We start from the raw sequence: 25,990 nt of genomic DNA, 5'->3' as shown, positions 1-25,990 counted from the left end.
TGGGGGGAACGACATGGAACCTCAACCTCAGGTCCTCGTTGATGTTCATGTATTTTATGATGTCGTAACAAAACAAGTTGCAACAAGTTATTTATTTGATGTCAAGTTAAAATGAAGCAAATTGATCATTAAAACTAAATTTGGGTTTATAAAAAAACTGGGAAGAATTCGAATTTGTGTGACCTTTTGAATTCGATTTTGAAGGTTGAAGAAGAGGAGAGAAAGAGGAAAGAAGGAGGAAGGAAGAAAGAAGAAAAAATAAGAACCATATTTCTAGGTTAAAAAAAACGTTTCTTTTATATGTGCCACATGGGATTGGCCACTTGTGCACTCATTCACGGGAGAAGTCAAGATTTTACAGAAATGACTTTTTTGACTAACATGTATATTTAAGGGACCAATTTTTTTTCTTTTTTTAGAGTTATGGGACCAAGTTGAAAACAAGAAATAAGTTAGGAGACCAAATAATCAATTAAGCCTAATTTAAAATAGTTCTTTAAATTGTACAAAAAAAAATAGTTCTTTAAAAAAAGTAGTTCAAAATAGTAATTTTTTTGGAACTTGTGTATTTTATATTAAATACACCCTCCGGTCACTATTATAAGCAAAAATCAACATTTTAAGTTCATTCATTAAATGATGTATGTAGTCTATAACAAAGACTACATACATCATTTAATGAATGAACCTAGAATGTTGATTTTTGCTTATAATAGTGACCGGAGGGTGTACATAACTACTATTTTATAAAGAAATATTGTTTTTCAATAAAAGTTTGGTACTTTTAGTTGCTTTAACATGTGCAATATTGAACATGTTAGAGAAACTTTTTATGATTAATTGATAATTTCTGTTTGACAAAATTATAATTAATCGATAATGATGATAAAAAAATATAAACTTTTCCTACAAGTTAATTTTTTTTTAAAAGACATGCACTGTCACCAGAAATTATGTTTACATTGAAATTCAATGAGATATCATAATACTTTTGATGGATCATACTCCTCTAAACTTAGTAAATATCAACTGTTAAATAGCTATGCTATTTTATTTTGATGGATCATACTCTGTTAATTATCTATGCTATATACATAGAAAGATATACATAGAAATTAAGAGTGTTTTGTAATGACTTTTTCTCCTTCCAGTTATATCTTTTAAGCAAATTTGATAAGATATTTCGTTGATGTCATTCAAAAAGATAAGAATTTATATTATATTTGTTATATTGTTAATATCATTGAAAAATATAAGTTTAGTTCATTGCTATATAAAAGTGCAAAATATATATTATCTATGCCTATAATTTTAATCTATTTTAAATTAATTTTAATTAAAATATAGTATTTCATAAAAACTGCTATTCGTAATTTATATGCATTAACGTAATAAAAAGAACGGACAGAGATGCACGAAGTATCAATTTAAATGCTAGTTAAAAATAAATATTATAGATACATAATAACAAATCATAAATTTGTTAAATAACAACCTTTGATTTTCTCACTTTTACACTTTACTCCCGACATTCATATCACATTATTAACTTCTAACTACCCTAGAGTGGGATGACATTGGGTGCGTTTGTTTTACCTTTAAAAAAATAGATTTTGTGTTAAAAGAATCTAGAGATTAAATTTTAGAGATTTTAAAAAAAATCTAAAGTTTTTTTTGTTTGTCACAACTCATAAAAATCTATTAAAAAAAAAAGAGTTTTATCATGTAAATGTGTTTACCTCCTTGTTGTTTTAAAAAAAAATAGATTTTGAGAATAAACCTAACAGCTTTTCATTTTTGAGTGAAAATAGATTTTTTTGATAAAATGATTTTTCTAAAAATCGTAAACAAACAATTAAAATTAAAATAGATTTTATTTTTTTTTGGAAAAAAACCAAAACAAACGGGCCAATTGACATGACAAAATAATAGATTTTGATCGAGTGTCCGTGTAACATTAATTTACACTATCAATACATATCCTTTTAACATAAATAAATTGAGACAAATAATAAATTTTCTTTATTGTTGCGAAACAAACAAATTTTCAGCTTCTACTATCTCCTTCTTCCTTCTCCATTCTCTACACTCTCTTCCTTCAATTAGGGTTTTGTTTCCCCCTTTCATTCGATTCAACACAATCCAATCTTCCTTCAACGCGCGACTGTATTCACGCGCCACCATGGGAGGTGACGGTGCCGTTGAGGATTCTGCTTCAGAATCGAAGACCGAAGTTAACATCAACGTTCGATGCTCCAACGGTACAAAGTATTCCGTTCAGGTTTCTCTCGATTCCACCGTTGGATCGTTCAAGGATCTCATTGCGCGTAACTGTGATATCCCCGCGCAACAACAACGTCTCATCTACAAAGGTCGTATATTGAAGGATGATCAAACGCTTCAAAGCTATGGTAGTTCAATTTTCCGATCTCGATGTAGTTAATTTGATTGGTTCTGTTGAAATTGTTTAATTCTGATTAATTTTGCTTTATGTCATTTTTTTGGTTAATTTTTATGAATTTAATTATAGTTAGGTGTTGTAGATTATTCTATTGTTTAATGCTGTTTGATTTAGTTTTAGGTGATTTTTTAGTTAATTTTTTTGAAATTAACGATGATTAGTTATGTATTGTAAATTATTCTATGGTTTAATTCTGTTCGATTTAGTTTTTATGTGATTTTGTTATTTAATTTTTACGAATTTAATGATATTCGGTTAGGTATTGTAGATTATTCCATGGGTTTGCTTGAGTATAATGCAGATTTTGATGATTTTCGAATGAATGAATTAACGAGTGGTTGGTTTGTGATAGAGAATGACTCAACTAACCAAGGTCTCGGGTTCAAATCTGAGACTGACCATGCAGTAACATTAAAAACTTTTAGGTAGAGTTTGATGTTTGTTTGGGGTCCAACAAGTCTCGAGAGAATAGGCTCTGCAGTTGCAGTTGCGAGCGGGAGAATACTTGGTTTACCAAAAAAAGAGAACGATTCAATTCAAAATGCGTAGCTTATGGTTGATTAGGATTGTGATGTGAATTATGCTTATAGGAGAATGATTTATTAAGAAGTTCACAATAGAAGATGCGGTGTTAGGTCACATAAGTACAACTCAAATGGTGGCTGCTGGGACATTTGATATGCTGGAATGCGGGTTCGAACTCGCAATTCCCCGCTTCTGAACTAATAGAAGATGTGGTGTTGGATGTGGGATGTGAAGGGTGTGGGATGTGAAGGGTGTTATTTTCTCACTCATGCTTCCATTTGGGAACAAATTGGTTTTTATTTTTATATATCAATGTTATTTTTTTTATTTTATAATTTTTTGAAAATGAAGCTTGAGGGGACGGGATGGTTTTTTTAACGAGTTTCTGGTTTCGATTTGGAACATTGTTTATGTCTTTAAGTCAAGTTCACATCACACATCTTTGAGTAACTGTATGCTTTTATACATGCAGCGATTTTGTAGATAGTTCTTTTTTCTGTCTTGAAACTGTTATGAATTAATATAATAGACCTATATTGGCGATTCTTTGATAATATTCACATAGCCTTTGAATGTGTTTATTCTTTCTATTTTGTAAACTATATAGAACTCTTTTAATATCTGCATTTGTAATTTATTATAGGTTTGGAGGCAGATCATGCTGTGCATTTGGTTCGTAGCTTTGCACCTACCAATGCGAGTGGTGGGACCAATAGTAGTGGCACCAATACCACAACAAATGATGCCGCAGGCGCTGGAGCTAATGCTGCTGGGGGTTTAGGAGGGCTCGGTTTTGGAGCTTCATTGTTTCCTGGACTAGGTGCCAATGGCACTGGGGGAAATAGCTTATTTGGCGAGGGATTTCCGGATCTTGAACAAATGCAGCAACCATTTATTTCAAATCCCAATTTAATGAGAGAAATGATGAATTCACCTGCTATGCAGAATCTAGTAAGTAACCCCGAGATAGTGCGGAATCTCATAATGAACAACCCACAGATGCAAGAGCTCATGGATCGAAACCCTGAGCTAGCACACGTACTTAATGATCCCAGTACTCTCCGCCAGACCCTTGAAGCTACAAGGAACCCTGAGATCATGCGTGAAATGATGAGAAATACAGATAGGGCAATGAGCAACATTGAATCATCTCCTGAGGGATTCAACATGCTGAGGCGCATGTATGAAAACGTTCAAGAACCATTTTTAAATGCCACTACAATGGCCGGTAATACAGCACTTTCAGGGACTCAGGGTGGCCTAGCCAGGGACCAATCAACTAATCCCTCAACCACTAATTCTGAAACAACTGCTGGTTCTCCCATACCCAATGCTAACCCACTTCCTAATCCTTGGTCCTCTACAGGTAGTAAGTTCTGATACTTTTTTTTTCCAATCCAGCTCGTTTTAAAGACATTTTTTAATTCTGTTTTTTTGATGTTTTGAGACTATTATTGTGACTAATGCTGTAATTTATGGGGAACAATGCAGCTGGAGCTCCCCAAAATAACACCAGGAGATCAACCACTGGTGGGGATGCTAGGCAGCAAGCACCTACTGGCTTAGGAGGGCTTGGTTTGCCTGGCCTTGAAGGCATGCTGGGTGGTAGTGGTATGCCAGATCCTGCTCTATTGACTCAATTAATGCAAAATCCAGCTATCTCACAAATGATGCAAAGTATGCTTTCCAACCCACAAACTTTGAGTCAGGTATCTACTTACTGTGCCTTGTACGAGTACATGATGCAATGTGCATATGTTGACCTGATCGTTCTAATATTTACTTTACTTTTTAGATTCTTGGTGCTGCTAATACTGAACAACGTGGTGGCATGCCTGATTTAAATTCTCTTAGAGATGTGATGCAAAATCCAGAGTTCCTACGTTTGTTTCAATCACCTGAGACAATGCAGGTAGACAGATTTAATCTAATGTATCTACTATTGACAGATTTAATCTAATATATCTTGATATCTTTCAATAAATATGTGGTTTGATACTCAGATTCTTAATTTGTCAAAAGTTGCTGCATATGTTTGTATATAGTTACTTCGTAACAAATTCAAAATTAATATGGAAAAATAACGGGCAAAAAGACTAATTTGAACAACGGCGTCAATGTCATAGGTCAAATGGTTGAATGAAAACTCTGATGCCTAAGTATTGTGAATTAAAAATTTACACTTTTTCAGCAGAAAATTCGTTTGTTTAAAATGTGGTTTGTTATTATGATAAAGAAGTATATTGCTTCCCATGTAATTTGATAGTTACTTGTTTTCAAATAATATATTCTCACTACCCTGTCTCATTATACAATGACAGCAACTCATGTCTTTCCAGCAAGCACTTCTGTCTCAGCAACAATCAACACGGTACGTAATTACACAACTCTGGTCTTTTCATTCTCAGCTGGCATTTTTCTACCTATCCTTGAAAGGACACGAGAACTTCAAATGTCTCAAGTTCTTAATCTTTTGCTTAATGATGTAGTTACTATCTCTGCTCCTGTGTCTAAAACCCCATTGCAACTGACCTTATACTTAGATGGCTCATTTGACATTCCATAAATATGTAGTTGTCCAAGCCTTCTTGTATTTATTTGTTTTTACATGATCACTTTGCCAAAAACTATGCATATATATAGCTTCCATTTTACTGTCCAAGGTGTTATGAGTCTATCCTTGAAAACCAAGATCTTTTAATATCTCTGTTCACAATTACCGAAAGAGGAAATTTTTGCCTTTGTGCGAGTAAACTAGGAACTAGAAATACCATATATTTTTGAGAAATCTCAAATTAATATATCATTCCAAAATCCAAAAGAAATGTTAAGGAAGTGAAGTATAAAGTTTTCTGATTCTGTGTGCGTAAATAAAATTGTTATAAAGTGAAGTGCTATTCTTCGTACTAAATCAAATGATACTTCTTGCACTATATTCATGCAACAAAATCTTACATACAATACAACTCAAACCTCTTGGAACCGGATTCTTACCAGTGACTGTGACTTAAACACAAGGTTTAAAGTTTTATGCAGTGGATATAATTACTTAGAGTTGTTTGAGGGTGGTTTACATTTGTGCTGGCCTAACCTGTTATATATAATACAGTCTCTGTTCTTGTTAACTTGTTTTTTTTCCTTCTGTTCTTGTTAACTTTTTTTTTTTCTTTCTTATTCTGTTTAATATTTTTTTTTTTTTGCTTTATTAATCTGGCATCTTGTTGCAGGGAATCGGGTCAAACCGGTCAAACTGGTGGAGCGACTGGTACACTATAACCCCCCATTATCTTGGTTTCTGATAATTCAAACTGTTCTTTTTGTTATATTGTTGTTTTAGTATTTCATTGGTGATTCAAATTGCTTAACTAAATCTTAAAATTATGCATCCATACTTGAGTAGTTGACTTTAATGAATTATAAATATTTTTAATCGGCTGAACATTGAAGAATATAATGGAGTTGGGAGAAAATACTAACATAACAACTAACAAACTTACCCGCGCCATTAAAAAAAAGAATAATATAATGTAGTTTTCTTCCACTTGTTCTCTGAATGAAGATTCAGGTGAACAGGAAATTTGGTTTTCCTTTTTAAGTAATAAAATGAGAATTTGATTATGAAATACACTTTGGTGACTACCAACTCAGATATTGTTAGGCAATTCATAAATAAAAGTAGGCATGGATGTCTTCTTTTCAAACCATATTTAAGCTGCATAATTAATTTTCATGTGCATTAACAACTCTTTTGGAGGCGGAGTTTTAAGTTAGGTGATGGCTATTTTGGATGATGCGACTGTCATTTCATTGCAAACAGAAGTTGCAACATTTCTTCGAAATAATTATCTACTTGTTTTATTGGCAGGACCATTTAACAACATGGGGTTGGAGATGTTATCCAGCATGTTTGGTGGCCTTGGAGCTGGTGGCCTTGGAGCTGCTCCAAATAGATCAAATGGTTAGCATTGTTGTTTTCTACTTTTTTCTCAATATATTTCAGATTATGCTAATCTGTAGCATATGATAGATACTATTTAGGAATTAGGCTATGTTTGGATATTTAATGCATGATGGTACATAATGGAACAAAACAGAATGGTTTGGTGTGGAATTGAATAAAGTTATCATTTTATTGTTTGGATATTTTAATCATGGAATGGAAGAAAAGGCATGTTCCATCCCACTTCTCGCAATAAAAATTGGAATAAAAGTGAGGTATTGGATGGAATTAGATGAAATGCATGCGATCTTGTTTCATTCTAATTTACACAATCCAAGCAGTTAAACATGTTATGGTTTCATTCCATTTCTACCAATCCAAATATATAAGCCCAAGTCTCTAGTTTACATTTTGTATCCGGCTCTTCCACTAGAAAAATCTAGTTAGGTTCTTGCTTACGGTTGAATTATGTAAGTTTCTAAAAGTAAGCTGAATTCAGGGAGCTATAAGAAGTCTTCTTGAAACTGTGGGGTACCAATAAAATTTGTTAGTTTGGTTCCAATTTTCAAAATATCCGATCTGGTCCTTTACTGTTATAATGTTATTCCCAATTGGATATTTTTGAATCACTAGGACCCAGTTATAAACTTTCAAACATATGAAACTAATAAAAAAACTTCAAACAATGTGGGACCGAATAATGAGTAATGAATTTAACCTAGATTTTTTTTGTTGTCTTCTCAGAGCCACCAGAGCAATTGTATGCCACCCAGCTTACACAGCTTCAAGAGATGGGATTCTTTGACACACAAGAGAACATAAGGGCTCTTATTGCCACTTCGGGGAATGTTCATGCAGCCGTTGAACGTCTTTTGGGGAACACTGGTCAGTAGTAGCAAATTGCTTTCATGATGTTCTCTACTCTGCAGACTTTGGAGGTTGACCACTATGTTCAAGCGCCTTATTGGATATTTAAATAAAATCAGAAATCTGTCCAAATTATAGTGGTCAGAGCTGAAATGGTGTAGATTATATATACGTTGTTACTGTAATCTCTTCATCTTCCTTCATTTGAGTTCTGATGTTTCTATTTATTTTTCCATGTACATACTTATATTAAAACTAGTTTATAGTTTTATGGCGCATCTTGAGAGCTTAATATTTTCAAGTGAATTCATTTTTATATTATTCATTTGTATTTGTACTTTGATAACTACGTCATCACTGATTTGGCAGGGGAAGAGCTGTTAAATCCCAAATACTCATTTGTAGTGTGAACAGATTATTGATCGACTGAACTTTTACTCTGATTGTGTCTTTTGAACTAATCTGTGGATTTTATTTATCACTGGTATTTCTAAATTACTGTGTAGTTCAGTCTTCCACCCAACAATAAATGAGTTTCATCCCATTAGAGAATTGGTGTAGATTAGATTAAATGATATTATGATTTTTTTTTTTCGTTTAGTATTACTAGCGGAAAGAACGACTGTCCTGCTTTTTTTGTTGCGGTAACACTTGTAAAGTATGGTAACACTTGTAAAGTATGAACGGTGTTTTTACGAAATTTTGAATAAAGTTGATTACATGATTTTGAATTTTCAAATTATAAAAAAACCGACAAACAATGTTTAATTTTTTCAATGATACCAACAATATATCATTATTCCTCAAGAAAGAAAAAAAGACTGATGGAAAAGACGGTTCAAAATTTCATATCCTCTTTATATGTAGTTGTTTAAAATTAGTCCATTTATTTATAAAATATTTCTTAATGATTTGATTTGTAATTTTGAACACATTTGAACTCACTTATTTGAATTTACCTGATGTAATAAATACTTGAGTCTGTATGAGAGTTTATGATGCTATGTTAACTTCTTTAAAAAAAACTCTTTGTTAAGTTGCTTTACCTAATTTTTGTAAGTTTTTTATGAAAGTTATAGTTTATATAAAAAAAATAGTTTGATTTTATTTTATTTTTCAATTATTAAAATAACACATATAATAACACTTGTAGTGATGATTGCTTATGTTATCATCACTTAATTGTGTTGTTTATCCAAATAGGAACTTTGTCCGGATCATTAAGATTATTTTTCAACAGTTAAGCTTTTGTTATTTGTGTTATGACAGTTGCTTAATAGATGAGAAATAATATTTATACAGCCGTGACAACTTTTGTGACAATTTTCTCTTTTATATTCACATTATGTTTTTACTTTATTTATTTATCTATTGTTTTGATTTTCGTGTCAATATCTACTTTTTCTTTATAAAACTATAGTTGTCAAATAAATTGCCAACCAAATAAGTTATTCAAATAACACGTCTCTTAAAGATACACCACAACTATCTATTTTTAGACAAGAAAATTCACTAAACACCAACAACATCCACATTCAAACTAGAGTTCCTGATTCTCTCTTGTCAAAATTTCACACAGTTTTCCTTTGTAGTAGATCACAACCGATGATTTAAGACCAGCAGTTTAAAATGAAACTAGGTTTTACAGAATAAATTAATCTCGATTGATGATTTGAGATCATATGACTCAGATCAGTTGCAACGTCTTGTTGTAACTATGTAAAATCTAATTCTCAAACTAGAGGGGGAAAAATTACTACAAGAAAATTCTCAAAACAATTGTAGTTAAATTCTAAGGGCGCCATAACAATTGCAATCTCCGCTAACATAGATTCTTGATAATTTATTTTCTCGTGCTACTTGTTTTTCATGCGTTCTATTGAATTTTAGATTATATAATCTGAAAAACGTATAACACGTTCATAAATACTCTAAAATCATCCATTTTTTGAATTTTAAAATCCAAAAATAAGGCATGCGAGAAGTTCGAGGGTGGAAAAAGAAACCCTCTAGAATTTTATGACGATATTGAAGTTTTTTCTTACGAAGATTGGCAAGAATAAAACTATACGAAATAATTTTCTAGAGTTCTTATATTTTATTTTAAATCTATTATGTTTCATCTCGAATCAAATGGAAAGATCTTGTGAATGAAAATTTCAGCAACTAACAATAGCCAGTGGCTAATATCTTTGTCTCCATATTCACCAATTATCTATTAAAAAAAATTAATCATATATTTAAACTATGTTGATCATCCAAATTGCTGGTAAAATTTGTGTCAAATATAATTTTTGATTAGATTAAGGTCAATAAGTAATATATGCATTAGAGCTGGTTGCTTTAGCTAATTGACGAATTAAATCATTACAGCCTCACCCTTATGTGTTGGGGATCATTTTAATCAATTCATTTTTGCGGGGGGCGTAGCTAAGGCTCGGCGTTCTATTCTTCAGGTTATTTGGTTTGCATCTGCGTGGGAAATTTGGAAGGAAAGAAACAACAGATTATTCAATGGTAAAGATTGCTCTAGTGTTCAAGTGGTGGATAAAATTAAATCACTAACTTTCATGTGGTTGAAGGCGAAGTTTCCATCTTTTTCCTTTAATTACCATGGTTGGTGGCTTAGTCCTTACACCATTTTGGGTATTGGTTAACTGTTTGTTGTTTTCTTGTTTTACCGTGTTTTTGTCGGTTTTGTAAATATTGTTGTCGATTCTATGTTTCTCCTCTGGCATACCTTATGTTAGGGAGGACCTTTTGCAGTGGTAATATATCTCATTTTAACCTCTTCAAAAAAAAAAGCATGATAAACCAATAAAAAATGTTTTAAAATAAAAATAAAAATTAATATTAATAGTATGTTAAATCTATTATATAATTATGTAATGATAACAAGTGAGTTTTGGTTGATCAATCTTGAACTTTTGCAGAAAGATTAACTCTTAGATCATAACAAAACACATTTACCAGGACGAGCAAAGACTGTTGACATATGACCTAAATCCGAATATTAAATTTATAACAGGTCCACATAATTTAAACTTATAAAGATGTATACACCTTTTTATTTCTTTTTCTTGAAACGGATTACTACTCCAAACTTAATTCTTTTTAAGATTTATATTTCGATTAGATTAAGGTCAATAAGTAATATATGCATTAGAGCTGGTTGCTTTAGCTAATTGACGAATTAAATCATTACAGCCTCACCCTTATGTGTTGGGGATCATTTTAATCAATTCATTTTTGCGGGGGGCGTAGCTAAGGCTCGGCGTTCTATTCTTCAGGTTATTTGGTTTGCATCTGCGTGGGAAATTTGGAAGGAAAGAAACAACAGATTATTCAATGGTAAAGATTGCTCTAGTGTTCAAGTGGTGGATAAAATTAAATCACTAACTTTCATGTGGTTGAAGGCGAAGTTTCCATCTTTTTCCTTTAATTACCATGGTTGGTGGCTTACTCCTTACACCATTTTGGGTATTGGTTAACTGTTTGTTGTTTTCTTGTTTTACCGTGTTTTTGTCGGTTTTGTAAATATTGTTGTCGATTCTATGTTTCTCCTCTGGCATACCTTATGCTAGGGAGGACCTTTTGCAGTGGTAATATATCTCATTTTAACCTCTTCAAAAAAAAAAAAAAAGCATGATAAACCAATAAAAAATGTTTTAAAATAAAAATAAAAATTAATATTAATAGTATGTTAAATCTATTATATAATTATGTAATGATGACAAGTGAGTTTTGGTTGATCAATCTTGAACTTGTGCAGAAAGATTAACTCTTAGATCATAACAAAACACATTTACCAGGACGAGCAAAGACTGTTGACATATGACCTAAATCCGAATATTAAATTTATAACAGGTCCACATAATTTAAACTTATAAAGATGTATACACCTTTTTATTTCTTTTTCTTGAAACGGATTACTACTCCAAACTTAATTCTTTTTAAGATTTATATTTCGATCCCCCCCCCCCCCCCCCCCCCCCCCCCCCCCCCCCCCCCCCCGCTTTAGATCTTGTTCACTATTTTAAGTTCTCATATACATCGTCATTTAACGTCATTTAATTCAAAAATATTTGGTACCCGGTAATTTCATGATTAATGGGGTTACTTCGTTCTGATTCTCGAATCCGAATTCTTATTGAACTTTTTCGGGAGGCTTAGATAAACCACACCTTGCGTGAAGGAAACATAAGTTTGAATTACTTAGCTGTGTATAGTCTAGCACAAGATTATTTTGTGCACATTGATTGTTTTAGAGCTCCCTCCAAGGAAACTGTATAATATTTTGTTTGAGGACATTTTTGGAACTTTCATCCCTAAAAATGTTCGTTTAGTTTTGTAATATTCCTTTTCTCTTTGATCTTTGCCCTTTTTCTGTACTAGAAACGAAAAAAATAAAAAATATCTAATGCAAATAGTTGAGTGACTTTTTCCCACTAATAACAAAAAGAACAAATTTTTCTAAAAAATAATAATTAAAAAGAACAATTTAGTAAATTTGACCTACATTTTACATTAAATATATAAAATTAATTGCACTAAACTATATTTCTTAATTACTATGAAAGTAGTATTTTTTTTTGTTTTGCTTATAATGAGCTGTATTACATTAGGCACCTTTTTTTTTTGTTTTTCATTAAGGATATTTTTTTAACCTAGAAAAGTTCTTACATTTTTAGAAAATAATAAAAAAATTATTTTTAAAATCTCACACAATGAACTTTCTAAAAATATTTTTTGAAAAAAAAAACAACATTCCAAAAGTATATAAATTACTATTTTAATAAAAAAAATAATTATTTCAAGGCAAATGTTAATAAATTAATAGATATGTTAGTTTTTGAGTACGAGTATAAATAATCTCATGCCAATGCACTCTTAGTTATAAACCTCAAACCCTCACATTTGATCAAATTGTATGATAGTATCTCAACTTCCAAAGCATTGTGTATAGGAAGAATTCTTACTCACCTCTAAACATCTATATTCCTACCCCTTATTTGATAACTGAAAGTTTTGTGCAGACATGGAAGACAACAAAAATGATTCATGTAAATCATTGTCACGAACTAATGGCGCTCATAGTGATAGTGTTATGAGTCCCATTAGTGGTGAGTGCAATTTTGGGAGTCTCTTCAAGATGGAAATTGGAGCTACCAGCAGCAGTCATAAGCAAAATATTTCAGAAGGTATATATACTTTAGGCTCATTTATTTTTGTTTGGTCACGTATTCTATATGCCAATCGTCATTTCATGGCTTGGAAATCAAATCTTTCACCATATGTAAATTTTGCAATGAAATCACAACTTGCTACATCTCATTATGCCTTATATTTTACATTTTTATGTTTATTCATTCTATCAAGTACTTATTTTATGTTGAGGTTTTAAACAAGTAACTAGATCTATCTTTTATTTGCAATTTGGTTTTGGATCCAGTCTGCTGGATTGTGCATGCAATGTGTGATTGTTTGCTATGGAATTGGATATGTGTTTTTCTTTGATTTATTTGACCTATTTGGAGTTGTTTTTTGCCACTAGGTCAAATTTTATGTCCCCCAATCTTATGTACTCATTTTTATTTTTATTCTAATCTACTTACGGTGTTGCAGATCCATTTGCACCCTTTTTGCTTAAAAAAAAATTAGATCTATCTTTTGATAGACTAAAGAGTTAATGTACTAGTGAAAATAAGTTGTATTCTTAGATCTATGATTTTTATGTTGGTGTTGTTAAAATTTAGTGGTTTGCTATGACAACGTTTTATTCTTGATCTCAAATTTCAACCTCCCCCCTTCTCATGTGAGTGTGTGTGGCATCTTGACAAGTCATATATAAAAAATGGCTTTTTAAAGAATATAACTTTATCCCTAAAAAAAAAAAAAAAGAATATAACTTTATGACATTTTACTTTAATTCCATTTTACAACAATGCCTTTAGATACGTCAAAAATTGATGTAGGCTAATATGATTAAATTATTGAAAAAGTTAATTGATATACTCCTTTCGGTTACATTTATAAGCAAAAAATAAAACTTTTTAGATTCATTGAATGATTATTGTATCTGGTCTATATATAAGTCAAATACATTAGTTATTCAATGAATCATAAAATTTTTTTTTGCTTATAAATGTGATCGAAGGGAGTAAAATACTAAATTTAATATAAAAATAAAATATATTATTTATTTATTTAAGTAAGTTGATCGTCATAAAATTTAGTCAAAAAGTAGATAAGTCGGCGTAAAGTGTTTAGCCTTATCCATTTTTAATTAAACACACTTCTAAAATCATTGAAAAAACAAGTGTAGCCACTTAATGTAGACTAGGCATAGACACCGGTTGGTCTAATAGCAACTTATAAAGAATATAAACATGTAACAAGTTATTATCCATTGCTTTATTATGCATATGCATGCATGCATTGAAAGTTTGATACATTATTTTGTGTTGTTATGTGATTGAAGATGAAGAAGTTGCTGCATGCAAATTGAAGGGTGTTGCTGAAAGTGTAAACATCAACGTTCGTTCCTTCAATGGTTCAAAGTTTTGTGTTGAAGTTGCACTCGAATCCACAGTTGAATCCTTCAAAGAGCTTATCACTGGAAAATGTGACATCCCAATCCAAAATCAAAGACTCATTTACAAGGGAAACATCTTGCAGAATAATCAATCCCTTCAAAGCTATGGTACATTCTATTTTCTCATGTTGTCTTGTTACATTTTATGTCATTTTTGTTTTAACCATTTTTTTATGAGTTTAATGATTGGTTTGTTGAAGTGAATATCTCATTTATCAACAAAAAATGTATTGCTTACGGATGATTAATATTTAGTGATTACCTCCAAAAATTAGTTAATTTTGTCGAGTAGATGATTAGGTCAATTCACAGTCAAAATTATGGTTAATCTAATTACATGATTAACCGCAATTTCACAATTTTCAACGTGATATGAATTAATCATATACTCAATTGAATTAACCATAATTTTGCATGGGACTGTGTCGCAGGTGTTGGGAAATTTGGGTGTGCATGCATGAACCATTTTTGTAATATATATGAAAAGAATATGCTTAAAGAGAAAAATTTTCTAATATAAGATTTTACGTTAGATTTAGGTGCGAAGGCTATATTTTCACCCATGCTTCCATTATGAGAAAATTCATGCATGGTTTCTTTCTACGTACCTTGATGCTATATATGCAGTAGAAAACTTCGTACCAAAAGCGTATCTTGTGTTCGAGACATATCAATGTCCATTAACGCTTACATTTAATCACTTATATTTTCTTAAATTATTACTAGTGACTTCAAATGCTCTTCTATTTTATTTTTTTTCTTCAGAAAAATAAAGCTTGCAGGGTACAAGATAAAATGGTTTAACTAGTTTCTGGTTTCGATTTGGAACATTGTTTATATCTTTTATGTTAATGCTTAAACATATTTGAGTACTTCGTATATTTTGTGAATTATTCTTTGATCTATTAAGTGATGCTTTAATACACAACATTTGACCACATTTAAACTTTTCTATTTTGTAAACTATGTTGAACTACATTTGTAATCTATAGGTTTGAAGGCAAATCATACTGTCTATTTGGTTCGTTGTTTTGCACCCACCAATGCAAATGATGGGACCAACAATACGGACATTGATGCTGAGGGTGAGAGGCATGGCTTACTTGGGGAAGGATTTCCAGATTTTGAACCAATGCAGCGCTGCCATCCACTACATGCTTCCATTAATCCTCACTTTTTAAGAGAATTTCTAAGCACACCGGATCTGCAGTGCTTAGTTTTGATGCCTGATATCATGTGGAATATTTTAACCAACAGTCAAGAGTTGTCGAGCATAGTTTTTGATCCTAGCAGTGTGAGCCGGGTTCTTGAAGATGTAAGGATCCCTGGGATCGGGCATGAAATAAGGAGACTAGCTGACCTCGAACTGGGCAGCATTGAATCTATTCCTGGGGGATTAAACCAGTTGAGGTACATTTATGAAAACATTGTAGAAGAAAATGTCGCTGCAGGAATCTATGACAGCCAAGCCATGGATCAGTCAACTAGTAGCGAAACAAATGCTGGTTCTTCATTACCAAATACTACTCCACTTCCCAATCCTTGGTCTTTTACAGGATGTAAGTTCTAACACTAGAATATTGTTACTCGACAATCGACATCTTTTGTTAACAAATTTGTTTTTAAAAAAATATATTTTTAAGTCTGAATATTATAGTAATTTGTAACTATAAATAGTACAATGCTTATGTCTAAGTAATGCTTCTAAGGCTTGGAGTAACTAAAAAATTTACCATATTGTGATTAATGGTGGTGCAATTGATATGGGACAATGCAGTTGAAGGTTACCAGGGTAACATAAGAAGATCAATCACTGGTGAGAATGAGGATGATTATCTACAGCGCGAACCTATTGTTTTAGAAAGAATTGATTTTTCCAATGTTGATAGCCTCTTGGGTGGACATGTTATGGCAAATGCTAATTTATCGACCCAATTAGTGCAAGATCAACCTGCCCTACAAGAATTTATACCTTCCCACCCAGAGGTAACTACTAATCGTGCCTAGTACTAACTCAATATTCAATGTGCATGTGTTTATTGGATTGTTCTAATACCTAACTTACTTTTTAGTTTGGTGGTCGTAATGGTGAACAAAATGGTGAGGCTGATTTAAGTTTTCTCAGAGAAGAGATTCAAAATCCAGATTTCCTTTCTTTGTCTTCACGTCTCAGGTATTTCATAGTAAAATTTAAATCTTCCCGATTCTGTATGCGAAAAGTTATCACTAGGGAAATTTTGCTACTTTGTGAGCCAGGGCATTGCATATTATTCTTATTAAACCATACAACATTTCTTGCATTATAAGCATGTAACAAAAACTGCATAACACAAGACCTCTTTAACGATGAACTAATCTGGTATCCGTCTGCAGGGAACCGGGTCAGACAACTGCAGGCACTGGCAGTGGTAAGCAAGATAACCCCTTCATTCTCTTTGATTTTTTAGGTGTAGATACCTGTGTCTCTTAAGTATGTGGTCAGGGTTTCCCTTACTTCTAATATATAAACTGGAATACTCCGTTATAAACTTCCAAATACATTGGAACTAATCAAAAGAAATTCAAATGATACATGAACCTATTAATGCATTTAACCTTTGGATTTTGTACTACTCCGTACTCACATTAACTTTGTTGTCTTCTCAGAGGATGCAGAACAATTGTATGCCACCCAACTTTCACATCTTCAAGAGATGGGATTTTTTGACACACAAGAAAACATAAGAGCTCTTATTGCAACTTCAGGGGATGTTCATGCCACAATTCAACGTCTTTCGAGGAACTCCAATCAGTAGCAGATAATGTGGAAAATTCCTTTCATGATGCTCTCTCCGGTCAAGTCACACATGCATGTTTCCATTCTATTTTATTACTTGTAAAGAATATTTTGTTATCAATTTTATTTTATTGCTTATTTGTTATGAGACTTGGGTGGAGCTTTATATTACACTTCACATGTATTTTTTTTATGAATTCTATAGTTATGTCGAGGTATTCATGTAGATTTTCTTAATGTTATTGAATGAAGTAGTTGCTGGTTTGTTAATGAGAATGTCTTAACTCTCAACGCAAAATGTCTAGCTTCCGATTTATTAGGATTTATGTTATAAACTATGTTGAAAGGAGAAAATTTTCTAATGAAAAACATGGTGTACGATGCGAGTGGGTGTTGACCTATTTGGTATAAGGAGTCAGGTTATATGATATAGGGCATGAGTTCAACTTCTGCTAGTGTAAGAAAGTCGTTGATAAGTAATCTCTAAGTACTTTGTCAACATTCTCTGAGTCTTGAGGTTGGAGAAGCTTAATTCTATCAAAGAAAAAAAATTAATTTCGGCATTAGATTTAGATGCATAAGGTAAAAGGTATCGGGGAGATGGGTTGTCAATGAGCCGCCTCGATAGATTCTTACTATCTGAAGATTGGTGTGCTCAATGGCCTAATATGATTCAAAGAGTTTACTTCGTGGTCTTTCAAATCATTGTCCTATTTCGCTCTCGATAGATGAGGATAATTGGGGTCCCTGACCGCAACAGCGAATGTTGAAATGCTCCAGGTGTCTCTTTGGGGTGGTTACGTGCTTAAGGAAAAATTCAAATTGATTAACAGTAGTATCAATGCTGGATTGATTCATTCTTCATCCTCCCAAATTGAAGCGAACCCTAGACAAGTCCAACACGTTCCGCTGCCCTTCCTACGAAAGGAGAAACGGTTGTACCATCTGTTTCTTAAGGGCCATGGAACTAAAGCATGAGACTTAAATACCAAAGCAACAAGATGTGAATCTGTTTCAAGTTTTAGTGCTTATCATTGTTATCAAAAACGCGACTTAAGTCCCAAAATCCTGGTTTTTGCGACTTTGCATAGCTTCAACGACTCAAATCCATAGCAAAGTCCCAAAAACAGGCAAAATCCTATCAAAATCGCACAAAATCCCACAAAATCGTGAAATCCGTTCAAAATCGCAGGATTTTGATGGATTTTGAAGGATTTTGTTTATTTTTTGATAAGAGTCAATTTTTGACCCGGTTCGTAAATTGACCCGATTTGAATCCATGAGCCGGTTCTATAAATACCCAAAAGGCCAAAATTTTTCATTCTTTCACTTCCCCCACACTTCCTCAATAGTTACACGGGATTGTTCATATAATTGGCGATTTATTCGTGACTTATGATTACATATAAGCTTTGCCATTAAATATTTTTTTAGGCCTCTAGTCTTTGCCTTGAAACTTAATAGCCTTACTCACTTGTGATCAAGTATTTTGTCAGGCAATTAGGATTTTCCTTTAAGTATTTTGTCTAGGTTATTTACCATTATTATGACTACTAAATAATATTTGCATCTATGCTTTGAGTCATTTATGTATATGTATTTTGTGTACTTTGAACTTTAGTCATTTATTACTATATGCAATTTATAACATATATTTAGCATTATTTTTGTTTTGGTAGAATCCTCGATTTTGATTGCGATTTTACGAGTCCCGACTTTGCTATCCTATATCGATTCTACAAAAGTCCTTGAGTAAAATCCTACGATTTTGATTGCGATTTTACGAGTCCCGATTTTGCTACACCCTTTCGACTTGAAGTAAAGTCCCGATTTTGATAACCTTGGTGCTTATAATCAAATCTTATAATTTCTAAATCATAGATCAAACTCCAAGAAGGGTAGAAAGAGGCAAATAGTATTTGTTGAAATCAAATGTGAAGATAAAGACATATGAGAAAATTCTAAAGTCATGCTTTAACATTTGGGAATTTTCTTATTGCGATGTTAAGAGAGGTGATAATGAAGGAAAGTGATTTTTTAGATTTATTTGTGTTGTTGTAATGTTGAGATTTGTGTTGGCGAGGAAAAAGAAAGCCAAGTTTGGCGAAGATTATGATGTTTTTGATCCTGGGTTTGAGCTTGAGAATGAACAGAAGATGACCAAGGTTGAAGAGGAAGAAGAAGATGAAGATCTTGGAAACCTTTTTTTTTTTTTTAATGATTTGACTTTGCCACATCATTGTTTAACAACCACATAAGTATCAATTAACAGAGTTGATGGGAAAAGGCAACGTTGCAAACTTTGTATGACTTAAAAGACCTATTTAAAATTTAAAGGATTAATCCGGTAAAACGTTAAACTCAAAAGATCATTGAAGGTATTTGGCCTAAAAATTAATATTAACAGTCTGTTAAATCAATTATATAATTATTTAATGACGACAAGTGAGTTAGTTGGTCAACGTTGAACTTATGAAGAAAGATTAACTCTTAGATCTTAACAGAACACATTCATCATCAGAACGAGCAGAGACTCTTGACATATGACCTAAATCCAGGTGAATATTAGATTTATAACAAGTCCACGTAACCTAAACTTATATAGATGTATACACCCCATAAACACTATTATAAGAAAAAAAGATGCTTCAAATCTTGGTCACTATTTTAAGTGAAAGTTTACTACTTTAATGATATTATTTTTCCTCATGTATCGTCATTTAATTCAAAAATATTTGGTAACAGGTAGTTGCATAATTAATGGAGCCATCTCCGTTCTGTTTCGTCGAATCCGAGATCTTATTAAACTTCCTCGGGAGGTTCAAATAAACCAAACCTTTCGTAAAGAACAATTGTTTTAGAAGTCTTACCAAACCTTCCTCGGGACCTTGCAAAATTTAGTTTAGTTTGGATTGGTTAGCTGTGTATAGTCTAACACAAGATTCTTTTGTGCCCATTGTTTTAGAAGTCCCTCCAAAGAATCTGCATAGTATTTTGTTTAGGGACATTTTCAGAGCTTTCATGCCTAGAAATGTTTGTTCAGTTTTGTAACTTTCTTTTTTCTATGTGGTCTTTGCCCTCTTTTCTCTACCAAAAACGAAAAAAAATATTTAATGCAAAAAGAACAATTTGTCCTCGTGGACTTAACTCAATTGGTATGGACAATGCATAATATATGCAAGGTCCGAGGTTCAAACCCCGTGCATCAAAAAAAAATCAAAAAGAACAATTTTTCTTAAAAAAAATCAAAAAGAACAATTTAGTAAATTCTACCTAAATTTTACATGAAATATATAAAATTAATTGCACTAAACTAAATTTCTTAATTACTATGAAAGTAGTATTTTTTTTTTGTTTTGCTCATAATGAGTTGTATTACATAAGGCACCTTTTTCTTTTGTCCTACCAAAAAAATACAAGGTGCCAAATGCATTTTTTTTTTGTGGTGAAAAAAAATAAATTTTTATATGCATTTAATGCGAAAAGTATTATTTTTATTTAAACATCATTAAAATAATATTATTTTTATTTAGAAAAGTTTTTACATTTATAGAAAATAATAAAAAAATTATTTTTAAAATATCACACAATGAACTTTCTAAAAATATTTTTTGGAAAAAAAAACAACATTCTAAAAATATATAAATCATTATTTTAATAAATAATATAATTATTTCTTGGCAAATGTTAATAAATTAATAGATATGTTAGTTTTTGAGTATTGATTATAAATAATCTCAAGCCAATGCACTCTTTGTATAAACCTCAAACCCTCACATTTGATCAAATTGTATGATACTATCTCAACTTCCTAAGCATTGTGAATATATGATACTATCTCAACTTCCTAAGCATTGTGAATAGGAAGAATTCTATCTAATTCACCTCTAAACATATATCTTCCAATCCCTTGATTGATTCCTTAAAGTTTTCTCTAGTATTAAGTTTTGTGCAGACATGGCAAACAATGAAAATGATTCATGTACATCTTTGTTACCAACTAATGGTGCTCAGAGTGTTGGTGTTACCAGTCCCACGAGCAACAATTATACGCCAAATATTTCAGAAGGTATATATACTTTAGACTCACTTATTTTTGTTTGGTCACGTATCATATATGTCAATCATTTTTGTGACTTTGAAACCAACCTTTCACCATATGTAAATTTTGCACTGAAATTACAATTTGCTACAGGTCATCATGCCTTATATTTTATATTTTTATGTTTATTTATTCTATTAAGCACTTTGCTGTATTTTGTTATGCTCTTGTGCTAGCTAGAGTAGACTGTTTTCCTTGTGGTAATATATCTCATTTTTTTTCGCAATTTGGTTTTGGAACGTAATCGGGTCTGCTAGATTGTGCATGTGATGTTGATTGTTTGCTATGAAATTAGATATGTGTTTTCCTTTGATTTATTTTACCCATTAATTTGGGGTTTTTTTTTTGCCATCGAATCAAATTTTATGTCCCTCAGTCTTATGTATATTTTTTTTAATCTACTTAAGGTGTTGCAGATATCCATTTGCACCCATTTTGCTTAAAAAAAACAATATCTATCTTTTAATAGAATAAGGAGTTAATACACCAATGAAAATAAGTTGTATTCTTAGATCTATATGATTTTTATGTTGGTGTTGTTAAAACTTAGTGGTTTGCTATAGCGACGTTATATGCCGGTGCTTAGGTTTGATCTCAAATTTCAACCCTCTTTTTTGGTGGTGCCCGGAGTTTGAACTCCGGACCTTGCATATATTATGCATTGTCTATACCAACTGAGCTAAGCTCACAAGAACAAATTTCAACCCTCTCCCCTTCTCATGTGAGCATTAAATAAAAACAAAATTTATTTTATATTTGTCTACTGAGATAAAAATATTATATTTTTTAAAAATGTCATCTACAACAATTATTTTAAAGAGAAGCTTTAAAAAAAAACTTTTTATTTTTTGTCAAAAAAAACTTTTTATTTAAAGTATCTTTTTGGAATTTTTCCTTCTACATGAGTCAAAAAATAGATTTTAAAGTTGAAACCAGGTTGACTGACAAAAACTTCTAAAAAAACGTATGTATTTGAAAAAAAAATTAAGAAAAAAGCTGAAACAAACATGCCTAACATGACACCATATCCCACTGAAATGTATTTCCTTGCTTAAAAACTTATAAAGATTATAAACATGTAACTAGTTATTATCCAAACGTAACTTTATTATGCATGCATGCATGCAAAGTTTGATACATTATTTTGTGTTGTTATGTGATTGAAGATGAAGAAGTTGTTGCATGCAAATTGAAGGACGTTGCTGAAAGTGTAAACATTAGTGTTCGTTCCTTCAATGGTTCAAAGTTTTGTGTTGAAGCTGCACTCGAATCCACAGTTGAATCCTTCAAAGAGCTTATCGTTCGAAAGTGTGACATCCCAATCCAAAATCAAAGACTCATTCACAAGGGAAAAATCTTGCAGAATAATCAATCTCTTCAAAGCTATGGTACATTCTATTTTCTCATGTTGTCTTGTTACTTTAATGTCATTTTTGTTTTAACCATTTTTCATTAATTTGATGATGTCTATTTATTGTTTTATGAATTTTATGAACTAAAAAAGTTTATAGATGATTAATATTTAGAGTAACGATGTTCTGACATCCATTTTTTTCGACACATGCAACATTTTGGTTAGTTCATTCAGTTGAGTAGATGATTAATTCAATTCGCAAACAAAATTGGGGTTAAACTAATTACACTATTAACCACAATTTCACAATTTTCACGTGACCTGAATTAATCATATACTCAAATGAATTAACCATAATTTTGCATGTGACTATGTCCGTGAAACATTTTTGTAATATTTATGAAAAGAAATATGCTTAAAGGGAAAAATTTCTAATGACATTTTTGGTGTTAGAATTGGTGTGAAGGTTATATTTTTACCCTTGCTTCCATTCCAAGAAGATTCATGATTTCTTTCTACCTTGATGCTATGCAAACTTATCAAAAGCGTATCTTGTGTTCGACACATATCAATATCCATTAACACTTACATTTAGTCACTTATATTTTCTTAAATTATTACTAGTGATTTCATATGCTCTTTTATTTTATTTTATTTTATTTTCTTCTGAAAAATGAAGCTTGGAGGGTACAAGATATAAAATGGTTTAACTAGTTTCTGGTTTCGATTTGGAACATTGTTTACGTCTTTTAAGTTAATGCTTAAACATATTTCAGTACTTCATCTATTTTGTGAATCATTCCTTCATCTATGAAGTAAACTAACAGATCTACATTTGGTGATGCTATAATACACAACATTTGACTATATTTAAACTTTTCTATTTTGTAAACTATGTTGAACTACATTTGTAATCTATAGGTTTGAAGGCAAATCATACTGTCTTTTTGGTTCGTTGTTTTGCACCCACCGATGCAAATGATGGGGCCAACAATATGGACATTGATGCTGATGGTGAGAGGGATGGCTTACTTGGCGAAGGATATCCAGATTTTGAACCAATGCAGCGCCGCCATCCCCTACATGGTTCCATTGATCCTCGTTTAATGAGAGAATTTCTCAGCAGACCAGATATGCAGTACCTAATCATGAATCCTGATGTCATGTGGAGTATTTTGACGAACAGTCAAGAGCTGTCGAGCATAATTTTTGATCCTAGCAGTGTGAGCCGGATTCTTGAAGATGCAAGGATCCCTGGGATCGTGCGTGAATTAAGGAGACTAGCTGACCTCGAATTGAGCAGCGTTGAATCTATTCCTGGGGGATTCAACCTGATGAGGTACATTTATGAAGAAATTGTAGAAGAAAATGTCACTGCAGGAATCTATGGCAGCCACGCCATGGATCAGTCAACTAGTAGCGAAACAAATGCTGGTTCTTCGCTACCAAATACTACTCCACTTCCCAATCCTTGGTCTTCTACAAGAAGTAAGTACTAACACTAGAATATTGTTACTTGATAATCGACACCTCTTGTTAACTAATTTGTTTTCAAAAAAATATATTTTTAAGTCTGATTATTATAGTAATTTGTAACTATAAATAGTACAGTGCTTATGTCTGAGTAATGCTTCCAAGGCTTGGAATAACTACAAATTTATTATATTGTGACTGATGGTGTTGCAATTGATATGGGACAATGCAGTTGAAGGTGACCTGAGTAACATAAGAAGATCAACTATTGCCTTAGAAAGAATTGATTTGTCCAATGTTGATGGCCTGTTGGGTGGACATGTTATGCCAAATGCTAATTTATCGACCCAATTAGTGCAAGATCAACCTGCCCTACAAGAATTTATACCTTCCCACCCAGAAGCTATGGGTCAGGTAACTACTTATTGTGCCTAATACTAACACAAGATGCAATGTGCATGTGTTTATTGGATTGTTCTAATATCTAATTTACTTTTTAGTTTGGTGGTAGTGATGGTGAACAAAATGGCAAGGCTGATTTAAGTTTTCTCAGAGACGAGATTCAAAATCCAGATTTCCTTTCTTTGTCTTTACAGCCTGAGGTAGGAGGATTTAAATGAATATTCTATTCTATCTCAAGCATAGGGTTGATTATATGATTTTATATCTCTGCTTACATTAATAAGTATGTTGCTTGCATGATGCTCAGAATATCAGGTTTTTAAATGTTATAACTTATTATGGAAAAATAATTAATGAGCACACGATACAGATATAGCTGGACAAAGATATCATAGTTCTGATGGTTGAATGAAAATCCTTCTGCCAATATTTTGCTTTGCTAAGATATGTTATTTGGTACTTCTATTCTTTCAATTAATATCCTCACAATTTTGTGTTATTGCACAATGACAGCAACCATTGTCTCCGCAACAAGATCTTCTACCTCATCTTAATCAGCAAGAATCAATGCAGTAAGTAAATATGCAATCCTATTCTTTCCATTCTCCCTCGGCATTAATTTTTCCCATCCTTGAAAAGAATCAAGAACTTTAATTGTCTTATCTCGTGTTCTTAATCTTTTACTCAAGAATGCATCTTTATTCTTGATCAAACTGTCTAACACCCCCATTGCGCAACTAATCTTACATCTTGATGCATCATTTGAAATCCTAAAAATTATCACTACTCACTAGGGAAATTTCGCTGCTTTGTGAGCTTGGGCATTTCATATTATTCTTATTAAACCATACAACATTTCTTGCATTATAAGCATGTAACAAAAACTGCATAACACAAGACCTCTTTAAGGATGAACTAACCTGGTATCGTCTGCAGGAAACCGGGTCAGACAACTGGAGGCACTGGCAGTGGTATGCAAGATAACCCCTCCATTCTCTTTCCTGTTTTATTAAAAATTAAATATGATTATGTTATATGTATGTGCTTACTCAGAAATTTTTAGGAGTATATTAATATACCTGTGTATGTGGTCAGGGTTTCCCTTACTTCTAATATATAAACCAGAATACTCCGTTATAAACTTCGAAATAAATTGGAAGTAATCAAAAGATATTCAAATGATACAGGAACCCATTAATGCATTTAACCTCTGGATTTTGTACTACTCGGTACTCACATTAACTTTGTTGTCTTCTCAGAGGATGCAGAACAATTGTATGCCACCCAACTTTCACAGCTTCAAGAGATGGGATTCTTTGACACACAAGAAAACATAAGATCTCTTATTGCCACTTCAGGGGATGTTCATGCTGCAATTCAACGTCTTTCAAGGAACTCCAATCAGTAGCAGATAATGTGGAAAATTCCCTTCATGATGCTCTCTCCGGTCAAGTCACACATGCGTGTTTCCTTTCTATTTTATTGGTTGTAATGA

At 32.1% G+C, this 25,990-nt stretch overlaps 3 protein-coding genes across 6 annotated transcripts; all 3 read left to right on the top strand.

Moving 5' to 3' along the window:
* Positions 1–2,024: 2,024 nt before the first annotated feature.
* On the top strand, positions 2,025–8,236 carry LOC146900569 (ubiquitin domain-containing protein DSK2a-like). 4 transcript variants are annotated; one of them, XM_085735705.1, is made up of 8 exons: positions 2,025–2,411; positions 3,630–4,352; positions 4,478–4,695; positions 4,782–4,898; positions 5,308–5,357; positions 6,214–6,251; positions 6,852–6,944; positions 7,671–8,236. In XM_085735705.1, exons 1-8 carry the CDS (start codon positions 2,183–2,185, stop codon positions 7,817–7,819), a joined length of 1,617 nt encoding a protein of 538 aa, XP_085591831.1. In that variant the 5' UTR covers positions 2,025–2,182; the 3' UTR covers positions 7,820–8,236. The 4 variants fall into 4 exon arrangements, with proteins under 4 accessions (XP_085591831.1, XP_085591830.1, XP_085591829.1 ...); XM_085735704.1 differs by having other exon boundaries at positions 6,849–6,944; XM_085735703.1 differs by having other exon boundaries at positions 3,630–4,355.
* Positions 8,237–12,831: 4,595 nt separating this feature from the next.
* Positions 12,832–17,183, top strand: LOC146900568 (ubiquitin domain-containing protein DSK2b-like). Its single transcript, XM_085736961.1, has 8 exons — positions 12,832–12,920; positions 12,972–12,994; positions 14,275–14,496; positions 15,381–15,947; positions 16,166–16,374; positions 16,461–16,561; positions 16,762–16,796; positions 17,035–17,183. Exons 1-8 carry the CDS (start codon positions 12,832–12,834, stop codon positions 17,181–17,183), a joined length of 1,395 nt encoding a protein of 464 aa, XP_085593087.1.
* A 3,938-nt stretch (positions 17,184–21,121) lies between these two features.
* Positions 21,122–25,956, top strand: LOC146900567 (ubiquitin domain-containing protein DSK2b-like). Its single transcript, XM_085735701.1, has 8 exons — positions 21,122–21,233; positions 22,433–22,654; positions 23,542–24,108; positions 24,326–24,495; positions 24,594–24,695; positions 25,009–25,067; positions 25,432–25,466; positions 25,755–25,956. The coding sequence occupies exons 1-8, from the start codon at positions 21,122–21,124 to the stop codon at positions 25,901–25,903; spliced, it is 1,416 nt and encodes a 471-aa protein (XP_085591827.1). The 3' UTR covers positions 25,904–25,956.
* Positions 25,957–25,990: the final 34 nt, after the last annotated feature.

This window comes from Medicago sativa, chromosome 8, assembly GCF_051527215.1.
Source record: "Medicago sativa cultivar Bolivia chromosome 8, Bolivia_mono, whole genome shotgun sequence".
Taxonomy (NCBI): Eukaryota; Viridiplantae; Streptophyta; class Magnoliopsida; order Fabales; family Fabaceae; genus Medicago; species Medicago sativa.
This window is presented reverse-complemented; position numbering and strand designations above follow the sequence as displayed.

What these genes read in the sequence shown, in the direction of transcription:
- LOC146900567 (XM_085735701.1), top strand. Translation starts at nt 21,122, where the DNA reads ATGGCAAACAATGAAAATGATTCATGTACATCTTTGTTACCAACTAAT. An exon ending in TCCTTGGTCTTCTACAAGAA is followed by an intron (nt 24,109 to 24,325) that starts GTAAGTACTAAC and finishes GGGACAATGCAG; the next exon opens with TTGAAGGTGACCTGAGTAAC. An exon ending in CTTTGTCTTTACAGCCTGAG is followed by an intron (nt 24,696 to 25,008) that starts GTAGGAGGATTT and finishes GCACAATGACAG; the next exon opens with CAACCATTGTCTCCGCAACA.
- LOC146900569 (XM_085735702.1), top strand. Translation starts at nt 2,183, where the DNA reads ATGGGAGGTGACGGTGCCGTTGAGGATTCTGCTTCAGAATCGAAGACC. An exon ending in TCTCAGCAACAATCAACACG is followed by an intron (nt 5,358 to 6,213) that starts GTACGTAATTAC and finishes ATCTTGTTGCAG; the next exon opens with GGAATCGGGTCAAACCGGTC. An exon ending in TCAAACTGGTGGAGCGACTG is followed by an intron (nt 6,252 to 6,848) that starts GTACACTATAAC and finishes TTGTTTTATTGG; the next exon opens with CAGGACCATTTAACAACATG.
- LOC146900568 (XM_085736961.1), top strand. Translation starts at nt 12,832, where the DNA reads ATGGAAGACAACAAAAATGATTCATGTAAATCATTGTCACGAACTAAT. An exon ending in TCAATCCCTTCAAAGCTATG is followed by an intron (nt 14,497 to 15,380) that starts GTACATTCTATT and finishes TGTAATCTATAG; the next exon opens with GTTTGAAGGCAAATCATACT. An exon ending in TTATACCTTCCCACCCAGAG is followed by an intron (nt 16,375 to 16,460) that starts GTAACTACTAAT and finishes CTTACTTTTTAG; the next exon opens with TTTGGTGGTCGTAATGGTGA.